The 21954-nt window shown below is 37.2% G+C and overlaps 1 protein-coding gene across 1 annotated transcript in view; it reads left to right on the top strand.

The window, feature by feature from the left end:
- Positions 1 to 20606, top strand: part of IRAK4 (interleukin 1 receptor associated kinase 4) — a 28140-nt gene extending 7534 nt beyond the window's left edge. Inside the window, exons 3-12 of the mRNA XM_005680065.3 lie at positions 1073 to 1218; positions 1999 to 2181; positions 2569 to 2729; positions 3926 to 3990; positions 7558 to 7672; positions 8100 to 8209; positions 13326 to 13509; positions 14634 to 14696; positions 19190 to 19348; positions 19464 to 20606. Of these exons, the coding sequence (XP_005680122.1) occupies positions 1073 to 1218; positions 1999 to 2181; positions 2569 to 2729; positions 3926 to 3990; positions 7558 to 7672; positions 8100 to 8209; positions 13326 to 13509; positions 14634 to 14696; positions 19190 to 19348; positions 19464 to 19499 (1222 nt within the window). The 3' untranslated portion in view covers positions 19500 to 20606. The remainder of the gene's footprint in view (positions 1 to 1072; positions 1219 to 1998; positions 2182 to 2568; positions 2730 to 3925; positions 3991 to 7557; positions 7673 to 8099; positions 8210 to 13325; positions 13510 to 14633; positions 14697 to 19189; positions 19349 to 19463) is intronic.

Here is a 21954-nt window from a genome sequence, read left to right as displayed (position 1 = left end):
GTCAGACAAATCTAGACTGTGAGAGTTCTACTACACATCTGGTCTAAGTTCTGTAAAGTGAGCACACAGACACAGAGATGAAGAGGGAGAGGGCGAAAGCATAAACATGGTTAAACATTACCTGGTCATTTGGTGAATCTAGATGGTTGCTCATGGTATTTTCCTTTCAACTTTTCTGTAGGTTTGAAATTTTTTTGAAATAAACAAATTTTCAGGAAAAAACAGGGAGAGCTAAGTTGTTTAGGTTTTTAAATATTTTTAAATATTTCAAAACTGTTGATAGTTTTTTCTTTTTTATATATATATTTTTAATTTTTACAATGTTGTGTTGGTTTCTGCCATATAACACAAATCAGTCATAATTATACATATATCCCCACCCTCTTGAGCCTCCCTCCCTTTCCCCCATCCCTCCTCTCTAGGTCATCAACAGAGTGCCCAACTGGGCTCCCTATGTTATACAGCAACTTCTCACCAACTATTTTTAAAGAAATTTTTCATGAAAAACTGATCTGTTTTTCCCTCAGTTGAAATGGAGTATAGTTAAGATCCAAGGAATAATTCTCCAAGTGTATGTATTTTCTATTTCTTTAAGCAGCCTGATTTATTAAAAATCACAAGGCTAACAGTGTTAATAAGTCATGAAGGGAACTAGAATAGCTTAGTATGTTGAGAGTACACCTGTGTGTTCAGTGAGATATCAGTTTGAATCTCAGTTTGTATACAAGTTTATTGGCTGTGTGACTGTGGACTGCTTACCTCTCATGCTTTCTCTTTAGTACATTAGCATGATATTCACAGTGTCTTTGAGAATTATATGAGTTCATGTTTTGCATCCTGTAGCCCACTGTAAATACTCAGTGTCTGTCAACTAATCATCACCTTCAGCATCTTTTCTTCCTTCTGCCTGTCTTTCCTATTCTCTGTAATTCTTGTTGACTCTCTTTCTGCCCCTTTCTTTTTTTAATCATAGGAAGTGCTGTGGACAAGAAGGGAATTGAGGGGAATAATACCTACTTACTTGTTAACTCTGCTTGCATACTAATCTTATTTCTCTGTTACTTGCTTTAAGGAGATTTGAAGCATTACTGCAAACTGGAAAAAGCCCCACGTGTGAATTACTGTTTGACTGGGGCACCACAAATTGCACAGTTGGTGATCTTGTGGATATTTTGGTCCAAAATGAGTTTTTTGCCCCTGCAAGTCTTTTGCTACCAGGTAAACTGAGCGTGTCTACGATATCAGTGACTAGGATGGAAAGACAAGTGACAGAAATAGGAATGTTTCTTCTCTTACTTTTTTCTCAGAGTAGATTAACCTTACCTTTAAGATTCTTCATTCTTTCAACTCTCCCCAACTCTTTAACAAGCACCCCAGATGCTGCAGACTTGCTGCTGAGAAAATCCTGAAACTGGTAAGACTTCAGGATTCAGTCTGAACATGCAGTTAAAGTCAGGTAGCTTTATGCCAATAGGAAGTTTAGAATGATGACAAACAGCTCTTGCTTTTTTTCATCCTCAACTTCCATCCTGATGGGACTCTGTGATTTCTTACATTGTGTTCCAGTGGGTTAGTGTCTGGTTGCCTTCCTTCCCCATCAACTACTTTTTCCCTTTGACACTATCTACACCAGCAGTTCTTACCCTTCAGAGGGCATAAGAATCACCTGGAGTTCTTGATTAACATGTAACTTCCCAGGCTTTACTCCAGACCTCATTATCAGAATTCTTGAATTAAGTTCAAGGTCAATGTGTTAAAACAGGTACTTCAGTGCTTCTGCTGCAGGTGACTTATAGGCCACTTTCTGGAAACACTGCCTTGCCCATCCTTATCCAAATTTACAAATTCTTACTAGGTAAATTCTCGTGAGTGCTGTGAAAATATGGGGCTAATGGGTAGAAACTGGAATGATGTTAAGTAAATTGAGTTCCTAATTTAACTTTTTCACAAACACTTTTTCTTATGTAACAACAACTTGTATCTTATTTCACTTGTTAGATGCTGTACCCAAAAATGTTAATACACTGCCTTCTAAAGTAACTGTAACAGTTCAGCAGAAACCAAAGCCCCTCTGTGGCAAAGACAGGACATCTGTGATATCTGATGAGAATCTTGAACAAAACTATGTGCTACCTGACTCCTCAAGTCCAGAAAATACAAGTTTAGAATTTAGTGATACACGTAAGTAATATTTGCCTTGCTTTCTGCTAGTGAGTTTGTCATGAGACCATCACTGCTTTAAAATAAAGCTCTCCTTTTGTTTATTTTCTCTGGCAATAGCTCTTCTGTGGTCTTGTTTTCCTCCTGATTTATTAGGTGGCATCTTCATTGTTTTAGTGTTATAGGTGAGTAGATGTAATAGGACATATGAACAACCACAGAAGCTGTGATAAAAAAAGAAGTAAATATTTACATAGTTTGAAAGGATCATTTTATAAAGAAAATAAGTGACTAGAGTTTAAATATTTGCATAGGTATGAAATATCCAAATTGAGAAAATACTGAAATTATGAAAACCAATTTCTTTTTTATTGAAGCACTCGTTTTCTTATTCTATTGACATTACAGGTTTTCACAGTTTTTCATTTTTTGAATTGAAGGATGTCACAAATAACTTTGATGAACGGCCCATTTCTGTTGGTGGTAACAAAATGGGAGAAGGAGGGTTTGGAGTTGTGTATAAAGGCTACGTGAACAACAGGACTGTAGCAGTGAAGAAGCTTGCAGCAGTAAGTTATATTTTCTGGAAGAGAAAAAATTACACTGTTTCCTAGTGTGCTATATGTGAGTGAGTGAAAGTGGCTCAGTCGTGTCCGACTCTTTGCGACCCCATGGCCTGTATAGCCCATGGAATTTTCTAGGCCAGAATACTGGAGTGGATAGCCTTACCCTTCTCCAGGGGATCTTCCCAACCCAGGGACTGAACCCAGGTCTCCCGCATTGCAGGCAAATTCTTTCCCAGTTGAGCCACAACGGAAGCCCAAGAAGACTGGAGTGGGTAGCCTATCCCTTCTCCAGCGGATCTTCCTGACCCAGGAATAGAACTGGGGTTTCCTGCTTTACAGCTGGATTCTTTACCAACTGAGCTATGAGGGAATAATAAATATTAAATTAATCTTTAGGAAACATATTATTTCAGTGTGTATTTTCTCTCAGTAAACATCATTCTAAATTGGCAATTCTTAACATTTAAAACTTTGTTGAAAGCTACAGACACTGTCTTTACAAGAATTTAGTTGTATTCACATACATACAATTATACACATAATTTGGGGAGATTCATAAAATAGAGAAGCCGAATTCTACACAGTGCTCCATGTAGAATCAATATTAAAACATTAAGATGCTAAGAAAATTTTATAAAAATATCTTCCTTATTTACTTTTCTCATTTAAAAATAAAGTTTAGAAAATATTGCAATAAAAAATTTTAAAAATTCTCATTTGCACCCTTTGCATTTCTATTAGAATATCTTATATTTTAAATCTATTCTCATATTCTAAAATATCAATACAATGCATTTTTTATAATAAAGATCCCTTTGTCATATATGTTGCAAATACTTTTGCACATCTTGTTTTTCTTTTTGCCTTCAACATTGCTTATGTTTCCTAACACACTGAATTTTTTTTCAGAATGTTTACAGTAAAGTCTCTTATTATTTCATTTTGTTCCCACAATGAATCACTGAAGTATATGTAGTTATATGAGTTATATGGTTTTCTTCCTTCCATTTAACCAGCCATGAGACCTTGAGCAAATCACTATTTCTGGTTCTCAGTTGTTTATAAAATGGGGAGAATGATGACTTACATATATTTAAAAAAAAGCAGGATCTGCCAGCTGATCTCTTGTACCCCTTCTAGCTTTAGGAGCCTCTGGGTTATTGTATGGTATTACATTGTATATTATTTTATATTTTTAGATGGTTGACATTAGTACTGAAGAACTGAAACAACAATTTGATCAAGAAATAAAAGTAATGGCAAAGTAAGTTAATTTGGCAGTATGGTACCATGGAAGAGAGCAGAGCAAGAAAGGACCTATTTCTTACCCAGAGTATGCCAAGAACTGGTGATATTTTTAAATATAAGCTAAAATAGTTTAACAAACTTGACAGAACTTTAACTCTACAATTCTATGGCTACATATACTCACTCATATGTGTGTAGATTAAACAGCAGTCATTATTCTAAATCATGGCAAAATTATATGGAATTTCAACTATCTGGATAGTTGATAATGGAACTATGATTCCATTATCATGTTTTCTGTTCCCAAAATTTATGAGAGGTACATTATAGTATATGTATGCATGTGTGTATAAATATATATTTATATATTAATATATACATGGCAAATAGTCCATTTGATATGTTAACACCATAAACCAGGGAAGTGTTATATGCAAGAATGTTTAGAAGCCATTGACTCAGTATGTTTGAAAATTATCAGAACGAGAAGGAAAAACAAATTGGGAAATTTATTCTAATAATTATAGGGATTGATACTTCACTATATGTTGTTGTTCACTCGCCAAATCGTTTCTGACTCTTTGCGACCATATGAACTGTAGCATACCAGGCTTCCCTGTCCTTCACTATCTCCCTGAATTTGCTCAAACTCATGTGCATTGCATCAGTGATGCCATCCAACCATCTCAACCTCTTTCCCTCTTCTCCTCTTGCCCCTAATCTTTCCTAGATCAGGGTCTTTTCCAGTGAGTCAGCTCTTCACATCAGTTGGCCAAATATTGGAGCTTCAGCTTCAGCATCAGTCCTTCCAATGAATATTCAGGGATCATTTCCTTTAGGATGGACTGGCTTGATCTCCTTGCTTGATCTCCCTCAAGGGACTTACAAGAGTCTTCTCCAGCACCACAGTTTGAAAGCATCAATTCTTCAGCATTCAGCCTTCTTTATAGTTCAACTCTCACATCCATACACGATTACTGGAAAAACCATAGCTTTGATTATACAGACCCTTGTCGGCAAAGTGATGTCTCTGCTTTTTAATATGCTGTCTAGGTTTATCATAGCTTTCCTTCCAAGAAGCAAGCATCTTTTAATTTCATGGCTGCAGTCACCATCCACATTGATTTTGGAGCCCAAGAAAATGAAGTCTGTCACTGTTTCCATTGTTTCCCCATCTATTTGCCATGAAGTGATGGGACCAGATGCCATAATCTTACATTTTTTAATGCTGAGTTTTAAGCCAGCTTTTTTACTTTCCTCTTTTTCACCTTCTATACCATAGACCAAAACCTGTAATGCATTAACCAATTGTTATAACCACAATTGTTGTAATCACCCCCAATACACACACTTTTTTTTCCCCACTGAGATACAGAAACATTAAATAACTTTATCCAAGGTCACTTAAACATAAATATGTGGGTTTCAAATCCAGATCTTGCGATTTTGAAATAAATCCTAAATAGGATTTACCAATTTATTCTCATTAGCCCCATTGCTATAAATGACCAATTCTAGTTGCTTAACTTCAAGAAAGAAAAGAATAGATTGGAATTAATTTTTTCAGTAAAAATAATGTACACTGAAAAAGATACAAAGACTGTCCAGGATTTGTTCTTTCTACTCCTACTTCCACTCTCCAGTCCTAAAAGTAACTTGTTCAAAATAGATAATCTGGAAAATATAGGAAAATATTCATCCCTTGAATATATCACTCAGAGATAACCACTGCTAGTATTTTGATGTACTTGTTTCATGATGAGTGTGTGGCATTTTTTCCATGTCGAAACATTTAAAATTATTGCATAACATTCTAGCATATATACAAATTATGTTTTATTTAATCATTACCCTTCCATATTTGTTTCTAATTTTCAGTATTACAAATTAAAGTACCTTTAAATCTCTTACATAAATATTTAAGTGCAAATATGCTTTTTTCATCAGGAGACAGTCCTGGAAGAATTACTGGTTCTGAATACATGCACTTTTTAAAGACTTTCTGAGTATTTGTCTAAATGACTTTGTAGTTGTTATAGTAATTTGGTGGCTCAGATGATAAAGAATCTGCCTGCAACGCAGGAGACCCAGGTTCAGTCCCAGGGTCCAGAAGATCTCCTGGAGAAGGCCATGGCAATCCACTCCAGTATTCTTGCCTGGAGAATGAATCCCCATGGACAGAGCAACCTGGCAGACTACAGTCCATGGGGTCACAAAGAGTCAGACATGACTGAGTGACTTTCACTTCACATACTTCTACCCGCAGTTTATTGCGATTTCACAACTGCTACCACAATACCATTAAATATTATTGCTGTTTTTAAAATAAATATCAACCTCTGGCCCTTACTAGCAGAATGACCTCAGCCAAGTTTCTTAATTGTCTGTTTTCTCATTTGTAAAATGGGATAATTATTTTAATAATGAAATGTTTCATTAAGTTATTTTAAGGGTTAATTAAACAAAGCAGGTAAATCAAGTACCACATGCCTTGTTAGTATAAACTCAGCAAATGTTATCTACTCATTTTTAAAGTGTGCCAATTTGGTGGAAAATGGAATACTTGCTGTTTTAATTTGCATGTCATAGAATATATTCTGGGCTCTCATATTTGTTGCTCTTTAGTCACTAAGTCCTGTCTGACTCTTTTGTGACCCCCATAGACTGTAGCCTACCAGGCTCCTTTGTCCATGGGATTCTCCAAGCAAAAATTACTGGAATGGGCTGACGTTTGCTAGTTCAGGGAATCTTCCCAGCCTAGGGATCAAACCTGCATCTCTTGCTTGGCAGGCTGGTTCTTTACCCCTGAGCCACCAGGGAAGCCAGAGGGCTCTCATATGTATTTGCTCATTTAATTCTCACAGCATTTATGTTACATAATAGGCATTATTACCCACATTTACCAGGGAAAGTTGCTGAAGCTCAGTGAGGCTATTAACTTGTGAAAGGTCACATTTCCAGGAGGTAGCAGGGCTGTACTTTTAAACTTAGGACTTTGAGCCCAGATTTCTTTGTACTTACTGTACCATAGATGCCTGCAGTTTTGTTATACTTCAGCTTTATTTAGTCTTATTACTCTCAAGTATATAAAGAAACTTAAATTAGGTTATAAATAACCAGATACTGTTAAAGATCAAAAATGTATAAATTAGATGTAATTGAAAATCAGATATCTGTAAATCAGTGCTTTGAATGTGTTTGAGAATTCTTGAAAGGATTGTCATGCACGTTTCAACACACTTCTTGAACTCTTGTTTATGCTGTCATTAAAAATTATGTGAAACAATGGTAAACACCTACCTAGTTCTTAACCAAACTATTATATATGAATTATTGAGCTTTAATTTTAAAATCAAAATTATGTTGATAATATTGACCAAAAGGGAACTGTTTACAGAACATTATAAAGTTATACTAAACATATAAAAAGATTTAGAAACATACATATCACATTGCAATAATGTATAGCATATAATTATTTCTTTCTCTGTTTTCTTTTAAAGCTCTAAATTGAATAACGTAACCTTCAGGGAAATATGTGTATATATGGTAATAATTTTGGATGGAAAATTATTTGCCACAGGTGTCAACACGAAAACTTAGTAGAGCTCCTTGGTTTCTCAAGTGATGGCGATGACCTCTGCTTAGTGTATGTTTACATGCCCAATGGTTCATTGCTGGACAGACTGGCTTGCTTGGTAAGGTATTTTTTATTAGGTTGTTTGGCTTCCTGTTTCTGTGTTGGAATTCTAATATTTTCTCTATGACAGAATCTTTTAAACTGTATTAATATCTTTCCTAGTTTGTAAAAACTATGCAGTTGTTATTTAAACAATTGGAATTCCCTTTCTATCAGATGATAATCTAAAATGTAAAATTATCAGTCCAGGCTAGACTTTGAAGATGCTCTCATATATTTTTATTGTTTGATAAGAAATGCTAACTCCCATTTGATCTTATTTAGCTCTTTTTGTTTAACAACTTAAAAAGTGGTAGTTCTAAATTGTTAGCAATGTAATAATATGGTCAGTAGCTGCTTAGAAGAAATGTTCTGTTATATATTTTCTATAGATTTTTTTTATTCTCCTCTTTTATTTTTAATTGGTTTGTTTCTTACTTCGTAAGGATGGTACTCCCCCACTCTCTTGGTACATGAGATGCAAGATTGCCCAGGGTACAGCTAATGGCCTCAGTTATTTACATGAAAACCATCATATTCATAGAGATATTAAAAGGTAAATGCTGCCTTTAAAAAGCTTTTGGAGAACGGTCTTTAAAGAATAATTTTCTCTCACTCTTCCTATTCACTATTGACATGAACTTCTTAACTTGCCATGAAAGCTTGTCTCACTAAGGACGTCTATAATCTCCCTTATTTCAAACCCAGTGACCTATTTCTAGTACTCATCCTAAGTAACCTGTGTCTTTTTGTTTGTTTTTCACAATATGTTATTCTGTTCTTCTTGTCAGAATTATTTTCTTATTTTCTGGATCATCACTCTTTTTTGAATCACTTTCATTCTTCATGAGTACATTTCAGTTATCTTCCTTGTTATGTATTTATTTAATTAACAAATATTAATTGAGCATCCATTATACGACAGGTACTGTAGATGGTATAGTTAGCAAAAGTAGCATTTGTAGCATCTGTCAGCAATCAGATAATCACAAAATAATAGTAGAACTTTAGTGTATAATCTATAGGATTAGTATAAAAAAGAGTTCCCTGAGAAAATTATACTTAAGCAGAGATCCAAAGAATGAACAGGACATGAGTGAGCACAATTTGAGGACAGCTATAGAATATGGGGAAAAAGTATTCTGGGAATAAGGAAGCACATTTCTGAGACCAGTGTTCAGAGGGAACATGATGGATTACAGGAGGTAAAATAAATGACTAAAGTGCAGAAATTGAAGGAGTGATTGACAGAGAAATAAGATAAAATTATAAGGTAGGAAGAGAGCTAAGCCCTGTGTAGGACCTAATAGACCAATATAAGAGCTTTAATTTTATCATAATTATAATCAAATGCCATTGAATAATTATAAGGAGGAATGTGGCATCATAGTTGAGTTTTTCACTTGGATTGAGTATAGAGACTCATTTGTAAGAAAGGGTAGCTTGGAGCCTGTCATAGAAGATTTGGTGATAACAGTTTATATGAAGAAATGTGAACAGATTCTTGCTTACTCTTGCCTGCAGGGTGGGTGGGTAGCATTCAGGGAGAGGAACATGTCAGGAATGACAGGAGGATTTATGGCTTCCAGAACCACATTCTGGAATGATTGTGGCGTGATTCATTTACAGAGAAAGCACTGAAAGAGGACAAGGTTGGGATTGGAAAATGTGAGTTCTCTTTTGTACATGTTGTATTAAAGGTTCCTTTAAGATACAGAAGTGAGTAGAGATGTTAATCAGCATGACATACATGGTGGAGCTAAAAGAAGTCTGAGCTAAACATATCAATTTCTGTGTTACTATGTATGGGTTGAAGAGCTAGCATATAGTTACCTTAACTTTGAGAAAGATACAGGTTAGGGAAAGGTTACAAGATTTAGCCCAGAGGAACTTTTTAAGACTTAATGGCCAAGTAGAACAAAATGAGTCTAAAAAGGAATCTAAGAAAGGATGCAATGAAGCTGAAAACCAGGAGAGTGTGGTATCCCTGAGAACAAGGAAAGACAGTTGCCTGAGAAGGATTAGTCAAAATTTTCAGTTGCTTTTTGGAAGTCAGAATGAAAACTGAAAAATGACCCATTTTAAGAAACATTTAAATGAAGCATTTGATTAGTGCCATGAAGGTCATTAGTGACTTTCAGGAAATCTATCTCCATGTAGTAATTGGGTCAGAATTCAGGTGGTAGTTTCATGAAAAGATGGCCTCGATAAAGGACAGAAATGGTGTAGACCTAACAGAAGCCGAAGATATTAAGAAGAGGTGGCAAGAATACACAGAAGAACTGTACAAAAAAGATTTTCACGACCCAGATAATCACGATGGTATGATCACTCACCTAGAGCCAGACATCCTGGAATGTGAAGTCAAGTGGGCCTTAGAAAGCATCACTACGAACAAAGCTAGTGGAGGTGATGGAATTCCAGTTGAGCTATTTCAAATCCTGAAAGATGATGCTGTGAAAGTGCTGCACTCAATATGCCAGCAAATTTGAAAAACTCAGCAGAGGCCACAGGACTGGAAAAGGTCAGTTTTCATTCCAATCCCAAAGGAAGGGAATGTCAAAGAAGGCTCAAACTACTGTACAGTTGCACTCATCTCACACGCTAGTAAAGTAATGCTCAAAATTCTCCAAGCCAGGATTCAGCAATACATGAACTGTGAACTTCCTGATGTTCAAGCTGGTTTTAGAAAAGGCAGAGGAACCAGAGATCAAATTGCCAACATCTGCTGGATCATGGAAAAAGCCAGAGAGTTCCAGAAAAACATCTATTTCTGCTTTATTGACTATGCCAAAGCCTTTGACTGTGTGGATCACAATAAACTGTGGAAAATGCTGTAAGAGATGGGAATATCAGACCACCTGACCTGCATCTTGAGAAACCTATATGCAGGTCAGAAAGCAACAGTTAGAACTGGACGTGAAACAACAGACTGGTTCCAAATAAGAAAGGGAGTAAGTCAAGGCTGTATATCGTCACCCTGCTTATTTAACTTCTATGCAGAGTACATCATAAGAAACTCTGGGCTGGAAGAAGTACAAGCTAGAATCAAGATTGCCAGGAGAAATATCAATCACCTCAGATATGCAGATGACACCATCCTTATGGCAGACCGTGAAGAAGAGCTAAAAAGCCTCTTGATGAAAGTGAAAGAGTGAAAGTGAAAGTTATGACCAACCTAGATAGCATATTCAAAAGCAGAGACATTACTTTGCCAACAAAGGTCTGTCTAGTCCAGTCCATTCTAAAGGAGATCAACCCAGGGATTTCTTTGGAAGGAAAGAGGCTAAAGCTGAAACTCCGGTACTTTGGCCACCTCATGCGAAGAGTTGACTCATTGGAGAAGACTTTGATGCTGGGAGGGATTGGGGGCAGGAGGAGAAGGGGATGACCGAGGATGAGATGGCTAGATGGCATCACTGACTCGATGGATGCAAGTCTGAGTGAACTCCGGGAGTTGCTGATGGACAGGGAGGCCTGGCGTGCTGCGATTCGTGGGGTCGCAAAGAGTCGGACGCGACTGAGCGACTGAACTGAACTGAGTCAAGGCTATGGTTTTTCCAGTGGTCATGTGTGGATGTGAGAGTTGGACTGTGAAGAAAGCTGAGCACCGAAGAATTGATGCTTTTGAAGTGTGGTGTTGGAGAAGACTCTTGAGAGTCCCTTGGACTCCAAGGAGGTCCAACCAGTCCATCCTAAGGGAGATCAGTCCTGGGTGTTCATTGGAAGGACTGATGCTAAAGCTGAAACTCCAACACTTTGGCCACCTCATGCAAAGACTTGATTCATTGGAAAAGATCCTGAGGCTAGGAGGGATTGGGGGCAGGAGGAGAAGGGGACGACAGAGGATGAGATGACTGGATGGCATCACTGACTCTATGGACATTAGTTTGTATAGACTCCGGGAGTTGGTGATGGACAGGGAGGCCTGGCATGCTGCAATTCATGGGGTCGCAAAGATCAGCCATGATTGAACTGAACTGAACTGAACTGAGGAGAGAGTGAAATATGAGTCTAAACAAATCTAATGAGACACTTTTATTTAGCCCATGAAGGGGGATAGCTGGAAATCAATGTGTCATTCAGCAAACTTTTTTTTTTTAAGATGGCAGAGACCAAAGCATGCTTTTATGCCTGTGGGAAGAGGGATGTGATAGAACAGAAGAGAGAAGTGAGGTAGTTTATAGAATAAGGTTCCTGAGAATGTAGATAGGAGTCCTGTAGAGGGATTGGCCTTAGAAAAGAGAAGATACACCATCTCCCATCCCTTACTCGGTGTATTCTAACTGATCTGTATTCTAATTGATTGCTACCTCATTGTCTCTTCTGTTAATCCTGCGTATTCTTACTGAGGGATATGTTGACTTCAACTGCTACCTCCATGTGGGTGAATCAAATCTATATCATCAGCCTCCAGTCCTCTATTTTCAGTATCTCCAGACTAAATCACCCTACCATAATGTTCCATAGCAGTTCCTAAGTCAACATGTTAGAAGTCAAATTCATTTCTCTTCCAACCCAAATTCTTCCCTCTGTGTTTTTTTCCTAATCAAGTGAAGTCAGTATTCATCCCATCTTCTAAGCTAAAGACTTCCTCATTCCCCATACCATATAAATTACAAGGTTCTATTGAGTGTATCTCAAAATTTGCACCTCCTTTTCTCCTCAGCCTTTATTTACACTTTCACTATCTCTTATTTGCTTTTTCACAAACTTTCCTGGTCATCCTTTAATTGGTCTGTGCCAGTTCTTGTCTATGCTCTAATATACTGCCAGGTTGTGGTTCTAAAAATCAAGTTTGATAAAATCATTCCCCACTATGAAACATTCAGCTGGCATTCGGTTGCTTCCAGGATAAAGTTCAAGTTCTCCTCACATTCCATTGACACTAGTTACTTCAAACTGAGCGTATGTTTTTTGTTTTCATTACTGTGTCCATTCTGTTCCATTTGCCTCAAATGCCTTTCTTTCCCTCAGTAACCTCAACTTCTAATAATCCTTCAAGACTACACACACTTTTCACCTTCTGCTTGAAGTTTTCTGCAGTTCTTCTACACACAGTTGTTCTCTCAGCATCACCATTAGGAATTTTTAGAAATTATTTCTATGCCTTTGTCACAGACAAGATTCTAAGATTGTCCCCAGGCCCAGCACTGAGCTTAAATACTGTAACACGTTGTGGGTCTTCAATAAAGTTTTGTTGAATGAAAGTATGATTGTATGAGCAAATGCATAAAATAAATGAATTAAGATCTTTTAGCCATATTATTTCCTCTTCAAAAGATTTCAGAGAGAGTACCCCCTAAGAAATGATATAGTTGAGATACTCTGGTTGGAAGTTTGTTTTTAAATGAATTGAGAAATTTTAGGGGAGGAATTAAGAAGGGTGCTTTCGCATACTTTGAGGGAAGTTGCCCTATAATAAATTATTTGTGAAATAATAAAAATATCACTAATGTGAAGAGTTTTACTTCACTTTTTTTCAAATTTTCCTTATAGAAACAAAAAGGAAGACAGTTTTATGCTGCTTTAGCTATAATCCTTAATCCAGATTTATTTACATAAATTCAACCTTTTATGATGTGTATTATAAAATACTCTGTAAATACATACAGTGTTATACCTTCCTAAGGAACTATTTGATTTGTTTAAAAAGAAAAACTGTTTTTCAGTGCAAATATCTTACTAGATGAAGACTTTACAGCCAAAATATCTGACTTTGGGCTTGCACGGGCTTCTGAGAAGTTTGCCCAGACAGTCATGACTAGCAGAATTGTGGGAACAACAGCTTATATGGCACCCGAAGCTTTGCGAGGAGAAATTACACCCAAATCTGACATCTACAGCTTTGGTGTGGTAAGTTTCATATATGTGTATTTATGTATACATGTAATAGGCTTCCCAGGTGGTGCTAGTGGTAAAGAACCTGCCTACCAATGCAGGAGGTATGAGATACAGGTTTGATCCCTGGGTCAGGAGGATTCCCTGGAGAAGGGCATGGCAACCCACTCCAGTGTTCTAGCCTGGAGAATCCCATGGAGAGAGGAGCCTGGTGGGCTACAGTACATGGGGTTGCAAAGAGTTGGACACGACTGAAACAACTTAGCATGCATGCACACATACTTGTAATATATTATATTTTACTATACATATAATTAGTAGCAATAATCGTTCTGGCTGTACTTGTGAAATTGAAATAGAATATTTTGAATACACCTATGTTGCTTAGCTCTCATATGTAAAGATACAAATTGCTCACTTTAACCTCTAGTTAAATGAGAAAGTAATAAAAACTTCTCTGAATTTGTAAGGCTTTTAAATTGATTTCTGAAATTACTATAAGAAATAATATTTTTGCCACATGAATTAGCATGAAACTTAGTATATAAATTGTGTCCTACAGTATGCATTTTAGTGTCATATTTTAAAGAGGAAATTTTTTGAAGGAAATATGTTGCGGCATTTTCTGATCTACCAGTTTGATAATAACCTTTTATGATGGTGTAAGGAGTGGGGCAGGAGTGGTTGGAGAATTGGAAAATCCTTTATCTTTTACACTCATATGTGTTTCTTTTATGGATGTCTACTGTCATAACACTGTGAAGTTAAGGCACAAGTTTCTAGGATATGCCTGAGGTTTAGAAAATAGTATTCTCCTAAAAGCCAGAGAAAATTATTCTTGTGAAATATCTTCTGCAAGACAGGAAAAAGAGTATCTCCAGAACACATATTTAGGGGGCTGATTGTTTAGTGAGTTGCCAGTATTAAAGAATTGCGTGTGGAGATGGATGAGTTCTGAGGTGTCAGGGAAGAAAGGGTGGTAAGAAATGACGACAGCTTGTGTTCTTTCCACTTTCATGCCTAAAAGGCATGCAGTGTGTGGAAATGGTTCATTCAATTTCATAATCAAGAGCCATGTTCCTTCCAGTTTTTATGTGTTGTCTTGAGTCTTATATTTACGGGTTTTACTTTCTTCTTAGGTTTTACTAGAAATAATAACCGGACTTCCAGCTGTGGATGAACACCGTGAACCTCAGTTATTGGTAATCGAAAGATTTCACTTTTCCAACTCTTTTCTCTTTCATTTATAATCGAAATTTATGTGGGTAAATTTGACATCTGGAAATGTCATTTTCTACTGGCAATCTTTCTGTTGGCAATTACATAGTGGCATATGGAAAAAGAATCAATTATTTTTAATCTCAGCTCTGCCATGAAATATTTGTGAAGCTTAGAGAAGACACTGATATATTCTATGTTCTAGTTTCTTTGAAAATCACAATGGAGCTGTATGATTTCTGAGATCTCCTCTAGTGTATTTTTATTTTGTTACTTTCATGGTGATTACTAATACCATTTTCAGAGGAGAAATAACATTCTTCCTTAGAAATTTGTGTCAGACTAGAATTGCTAATAAAATTCTTTCTCCATTTCTATTATGGAATATTTTTAATAAAGTTATAGAAAATTTTACCTGTGTATTATATAGGGATTCATTGACAATTATATAAATAGACTAACTGAACACTAAAACTACAGTAAAGTTATGCCAGGCCTTGTTTTCCTGTATACTAAATTTTAAGAACTTACAGGGTCCTATAAAATTAAAAACTTACATAAATACTACCACATATGTTTTTCATAAAATTATTCATATACCTCAGTTTAGCTCAGTTGCCCACTCTTTTCCAAATCCTTGCCATACCATGGACTGCAGCACTCCAGGCTTCCCTGTCAATCACCAACTCCCAGAGCCTACTCAAACTCATGTCCATCCCATCAGTGATGCCATCCAACCATCTCATCCTCTATTGTTCCACTTCTCCTCCTGCCTTCAACCTTTCCCAGCATCAGGTTCTTTTCCAGTGAGTCAGTTTTTCACATCAGGTGGCCAAAATATTGGAGGTAAAGCTTCAGCATCAGTCCTTCCAGTGAATATTCAGGACTGATTTCCTTTAGGATGGACTGGTTGGATCTCCTTGAAGTCCAAGGGACTCTCAAGAGTCTTCTCCAATACCACACTTCAAAAGCATCAATTCTTCGGCACTCAACCTTCTTTCTAGTGCAACTCTCACATCCATACATGACTACTGGACAAACCATAGCTTTGACTAGATGGACCTTTCTTGGCAAAGCAATGTCTCTGCTTTATAATATGCTGTCTAGGTTGGCCATAGCTTTTCTTCCAAGGAGTAAGCATCTTTTAATTTCATGGCTGCAGTCAACATCTGCAGTGATTTTGGTGCCCAAGAAAATAAAGTCTGTCACTATTTCCACTGTTTCCCCATCTATTTGCTATGAAGTGATGGGACCAGATGCCATGATCTTCGTTTTCTGAATGTTGAGCTTTAAGCCAACTTTTTCACTCTCTTCTTTCACTTTCATCAAGAGGCTCTTTAGTTCTTTGTCACTTTGTGCCAAAAGCTTTCAGTTCAGTTCAGTTCAGTTCAGTTCAGTCACTCAGTCGTGTCCGACTCTTTACGACCCCATGAATCGCAGCACGCCAGGCCTCCCTGTCCATCACCAACTCCCGGAGTTCACTCAGACTCACGTCCATCGAGTCAATGATGCCATCCAGCCATCTCATCCTCTGTTGTCCCCTTCTCCTCCTGCCCCCAATCCCTCCCAGCATCAGAGTCTTTTCCAATGAGTCAACTCTCCGCATGAGGTGGCCAAAGTACTGGAGTTTCAGCTTTAGTATCATTCCTTCCAAAGAAATCTCAGGGCTGATCTCCTTCAGAATGGACTGGGTGAATCTCCTTTCAGTCCAAGGGACTCTCAAGAGTCTTCTCCAACACCACAGTTCAAAAGCATCAATTCTTCGATGCTCAAAAGCTTTAGTATAGTCAATAATGCAAAAGTAGATGTCTTTCTGGAACTCTTGCTTTTTCTGTGATCCAGCGGATGTTGGCAATTTGATCTCTGGTTCCTCTGCCTTTTCTAAATCCAGCTTGAACATCTGGAAGTTCACGGTTCACGTTCTGTTGAAGCCTGGCTTAGAGAATTTTGCGCATTACTTTGCTAGTGTGTGAGATGAGTGCAGTTGTGCAGTATTTTGAACATTCTTTGGCATTGACTGTCTTTGGGATTGGAATGAAAACTGACCTTTTCCAGTCCTGTGACAATGGCTGGGTTTTCCCGATTTTCTGGCATGTTGAGTGCAGCACTTTCACAGCATCATCTTTCAGGATTTGAAATAGCTCAACTGGAATTCCATCACCTCCACTAATTTTGTTCATAGTGATACTTCCTAAGGCCCACTTGACTTCACATTCCAAGATGTCTGGCTCTAGGTAAGTGATCACACCATCATGGTTATCTGGGTCGTGAAAATCTTTTTTGAATAGTTCTGTGTATTCTTGCCACCTCTTCTTAGTATCTTCTGCTTCTGGTAGCTCCATACCATTTTTGTCCTTTATCGAGCCCATCATTGCATGAAATGTTCCCTTGTTATCTCTGATTTTCTTGAAGAGATCTCTAGTCCTTCCCATTCTGTTGTTTTCCCCTATTTCTTTGCATTGATCGCTGAGGAAGGCTTTCTTATCTTTCCTTTCTATTCTTTGGAACTCTGCATTCAGATGCTTATATCTTTCCTTTTCTCCTTTGCCTTTAGCTTCTCTTCTTTTCTCAGCTATTTGTAAGGCCTACACTGATTTTATTCTAATTTCTGTGTTCTAATGGGACAAACCACTGTGAAAAATTCAGACATGTGTATACCAGATTATTTCCCTAGAACAAAGATTAGAAAGTCAAAAGGTATAATATATTTTCTCAAAGGCTCATGCAGTATTTTTAAGAAAAACCATAAATGTAATATCTCTATATTATAATGTTGCTACAGATGTCCCTTATATAAGTATAAATTATAAAGCTTGCCATGGGTTCTTGGATATGTACAATGAATATTGAAAAGTGAAAGTGAACGTTACTCAGTTATGTCCAACTCTGCAACCCCATGAAGTATATGGTCCATGGAATTCTCTAGGCCAGAACAATGGAGTGGGCAGCCTTTCCTTTCTCCAGGGGATTGCCCCAACCTAGGGATCGAACCCAAGTCTCCCACATTGCAAGCAGATTCTTTACCAGCTGAGCCAAAGGGAAGCCTAAGAATACAGGAGTGGGTAGCCTGTCCCTTCTCCAGTGAATCTTCCCAATTGAAAGGCAGTTGGCATTGCCTTTCTTTGGGATTGGAGGGGTCTCCTGCATTGCAGGCGGATTCTTTACCAATTGAATATTACATGGTATCTAATATTTTACAGTAAAGTATAAAGCCTCCAATTATTATGAAAAGTTAATATTTTCATGATATTTCATAATATTTTATACAGGGTGAGTGCATGCTTAGTTATATCTAACTCTTTGCAACCCCATGGACTGTAACCCACCAGGCTTCTCTGTAGCACCTAGTGAAATTTTGTCTTTATTAAAGAAATAAATCCTCTGTTCCATTGGTTATTGGAGGTCAGGAAAGAAGCCTGGGCTGGAGTTACAGTTTTTGAGCCGTTCATGTACAGGCATACATAAAGCTTTGGATGTTGATTGTATTATACAGAGAAAGTGTATAGATTAAAAAATATAAGAGGGAAAAAGATTACTACCACAAAAATAGGACTTGCAATGACAGAATTACTCTGTCATAGTTCTGGAAACCAGAAGTTGAAATCAAAGTTTTGTCCAGGCACCATTCCCTCTGGATACTTTAGGAGAGAGTCTTCCCTTGCCCCTTCCATCTTCCAGTGGCTGTTGACATTCCTTGACTGGTAGCCACATCCCTCCAGTGTCTGCCCCTGTGACTGTCTTCCCCTCTGTGTGTATGTGTATGTGTTTCTTTCTTATACAGATGTTTATCATTGGATTCAAGGCCTACCTGGGTAATCGAGGATGATCTTATCTTAAATTGCTTAACATAATTACATGTGCAAACACCTTTTTCTCCAAATACAGTTACAGTCACATGTTCTGAGAATCAGGACTTGGACATTTCTGTTGGGGGACCACTTCAACCACTACAGCATTCTCGTTCTCCGCCTCTCTCCGTATTCGTTACCTTTCTATCATGGCCTTGCCCCCTTTTTCCTCCTCCCTTTTTCTCTTGATTCAACAGTGTGAGTACCCACAGAGCAGTGTGCTTGTGCAGAGAGGAAGATCTGCATTCAGAGTTGAAGTTGCATCATTGGGGGCACAGCACAGGAGTAGACCTCACTGTGCTGGAAGCCTAGTAAGGGCTGCTAATGAGGACATAAGAGCAATGGCTAAATGTTTCTAGGAAGGAGATATGTAAGTATGTATTAATATAAGTAAGTAAATAAATAGAGTTTGTCCTAGATGTCCTCAATTCTTAATAAGGTTACAACAGCAGATAGTAAATACAAGTAAATGTTATTATAATATAGATTAAATAATTTAAATTATTATTTTATAACATAGTAATATTAATTTAGTTATAATTTATATTTATTTATAAATACACTTATGAATTTACCTGCTTGTTTCTCTTTTATTTGAAATTTTTAAAGTTTTAACTTTTGCCTTAAAGCTAGATATTAAAGAAGAAATTGAAGATGAAGAAAAGACAATTGAAGATTATGTTGATAAGAAGATGAATGACATTGATCCCACTTCCATTGAAACTATGTACTCTGTTGCCAGTCAGTGTCTGCATGAAAAGAAAAATAAGAGACCAGACATTAAGAAGGTATTCATTTTTATATGTATTTAAAATGTGAAGGAGGTGGGATTTGTCATTTTTTCCCACGTGTACGTTTCCAATCAATTATTTAATGCGTTTGTTTTCTCTTTCTTTATAAAAGGTTCAACAGCTACTGGAAGAAATGACAGTTTCTTAAAACTTTATTGGAATAGACTCTTGGATTTTTCTATACAGCTATCTAAATCATTTTTTAAACTAAAGTGTTTGGTTTTTTTTTGTAAGTATTTATCTTTTATAAGGCAGCATGGTGAAATGCAGTGGTTATTAAAGCTTATGTAGAACTCACAATATAGAGGACAAACAATAGTCGAACCACTGTTGCAACACAACCCAACTTTCTTAGAGTCACTCTGAGTTCTTACAGTAATCCCTGAGATATTTCCTCGGAACCTCAGCAAACACAGTTTGAAAACTCAGAATTAGCTAAACAGAGGACGGGACTATAGGGTGAAAAGACCCTGTGCTGAAGCCTGACTGTACTACTAATTTTCTGTAAGGATTTGGGAAATGTCTTAGCTGCTTTGAGCCTTGTTTTTTTCACCTGTAGTGTTGGATTAATATCTACTGTGCCTCTCTGACAGGTAGTCATGATGCAGAGTATGTACAAGCACTTTGTAACTTGTAAAGGGATATAAAATTTAATGTTTATATAAATAATTATAAAATCCTATTATAGTTTTCATTTGTTTATAGGGTCATGTTCACAGTGTGCTATTAGCAATCATTCACCATAAGCCAGTGATGCCCTGATGGTACTCCCATGATGATGTGGCCATTAGATTATGTTATTGGCAAATTTGAAGGTGTTTTGAGATACAGTTAAGGTCCCCCATCTGCTGACTTTGAGTATCAATAATAAGATGCTGTTTTGGGGGCCTGACCTAATAAGGTAAGCTCTTACAAGAAGTCTGAGCGATCCTCCTATGGACCTTAAAGTAAGCTACCATGTTGTAGGAAGGCCACATTGGCTATAATTTACTGATAGCCTCTAGGAGATGAGAGCTACCTTCCAGCTATCAGTCAGCAAGAAAAATCTGGAACCTTGGTTGTGTAACACCAAGAAACTCAATTTTCCAAAAACCTGAATTAGCTTAGAAGAGTACTTCAAATTTCAGATAACACCATAGCCCCTGCTGACACCTAAATTTCAGCCTTGTGAGACCCTCAGTAGCAAACATGGATTTCTATGCCTGGACTTGTGACATAAAAAATTGTGAGATAATGAATGAGTTGCTATAAGCTACTAAGTCTGTGATTTTTTTTTATGCAGCAATAGAAAATGAATATAGATATTCCTATGGTTCTCCCATGGGGACATTCCGCCATGTTCATAGGTTATATCCACAATACCAGGTATCTGCAATTACTCATTCATTCAATAATCTTGATACCATTAGTTCTTTCATTAACCCCTCTCAAGAATGGGCAGAGTGAGCTATAGTAGAAGGTGATTGTCCTCTATATTATTTAGACTTTCCTAAATGTTTTCTTGGGAAACAAAGATAGTACACTTTTCAAATCACCTTTGTAAACTAAGCATTTAAGCAAAAAGAAATGTTTGCTAGTGGAAAAGGAAAATAAGTAAAATCACTTGATAACAATCTCACTAGGAACCCACATAATCTGATGTACGTTATGGCTTATAACTGAAAATGATGCTGTTTGAAAATATAATGAGAATTTAATTATTTCTTGAAATTAAATGGTAAACGAGGAGCCAGGCTTCAAATCCACTCTCATATGTAAGCCTATGCTCTTAACCCTTCAGCTTTCTCTTTCTCCTCACCCTTGCCTCACCTCTCAACTAACTTACCTCATGGTTATTGGGATCCCAATGGTGCAGTCAGTTTCCTACTAACTATACAGATGCTTTCTCACATTGATTTTTTTCATGATTACTTTTTTACACAATTGAGTCTGTTCTTAGCTGAGTAACTTGGTAACTTAAATTTTTGTTCCTGTTATCATACCAAGCTGGCTTGGTATCATTTTAGATAATATCTTCCCTAACATCAAGCTTCTATGCAACAGTCTCTTTTGGCCTTTGTCTAACCACTTCATCCACTCTTCAATGGATTTTCATCTGTGTTTTTGACAGTTTATGGATAAACAAAGATGTCAAAGAGACAGGATATGTCTGAGTTTATTTATCCTGCCTTTGGCAAAGGAGTCTTTGTCTGCAAAATGAAAGTGGTTAGAAAGCAAAAATAGGATTAAAAAAAAAAAAAAAGAGGATGCCCACAGTATAGATGTAGCAAGCTCTCGTGTTGTATGCAGTTGAGATTTCTTGCACCATTGGTACCTTAATGACTGTGAGATGGGTTGTTTGAGAGTTGAGGGAGGCGTGAGAAGGAAAGACAGAAAATGATGCTCTACCCTTCAATTTCACCCTAAAGAAATTGTCCATTAAACCTGGGATCTGGGTTGTTCGCTAACCACCTCTCCAAAGCATGCATTTGCTCAGGAAATGGGCTTTCAGAGAGAAGAGAAGGATGTGGGTTATTAGCTAAGACCCTATCTCTCCGCAGGGGAAGAGCCAAAAGGTAGCAGAAGTGATGTTCTTAGTTCCATAAGATTGCACAATGTACCTA

The sequence above is a fragment of the Capra hircus genome, chromosome 5 (genome assembly GCF_001704415.2).
Source record: "Capra hircus breed San Clemente chromosome 5, ASM170441v1, whole genome shotgun sequence".
In the NCBI taxonomy this organism is placed as follows: Eukaryota; Metazoa; Chordata; class Mammalia; order Artiodactyla; family Bovidae; genus Capra; species Capra hircus.
The sequence above is the reverse complement of the archived record's forward strand: the minus strand, read 5'-3'. Positions and strand labels throughout refer to the sequence as shown.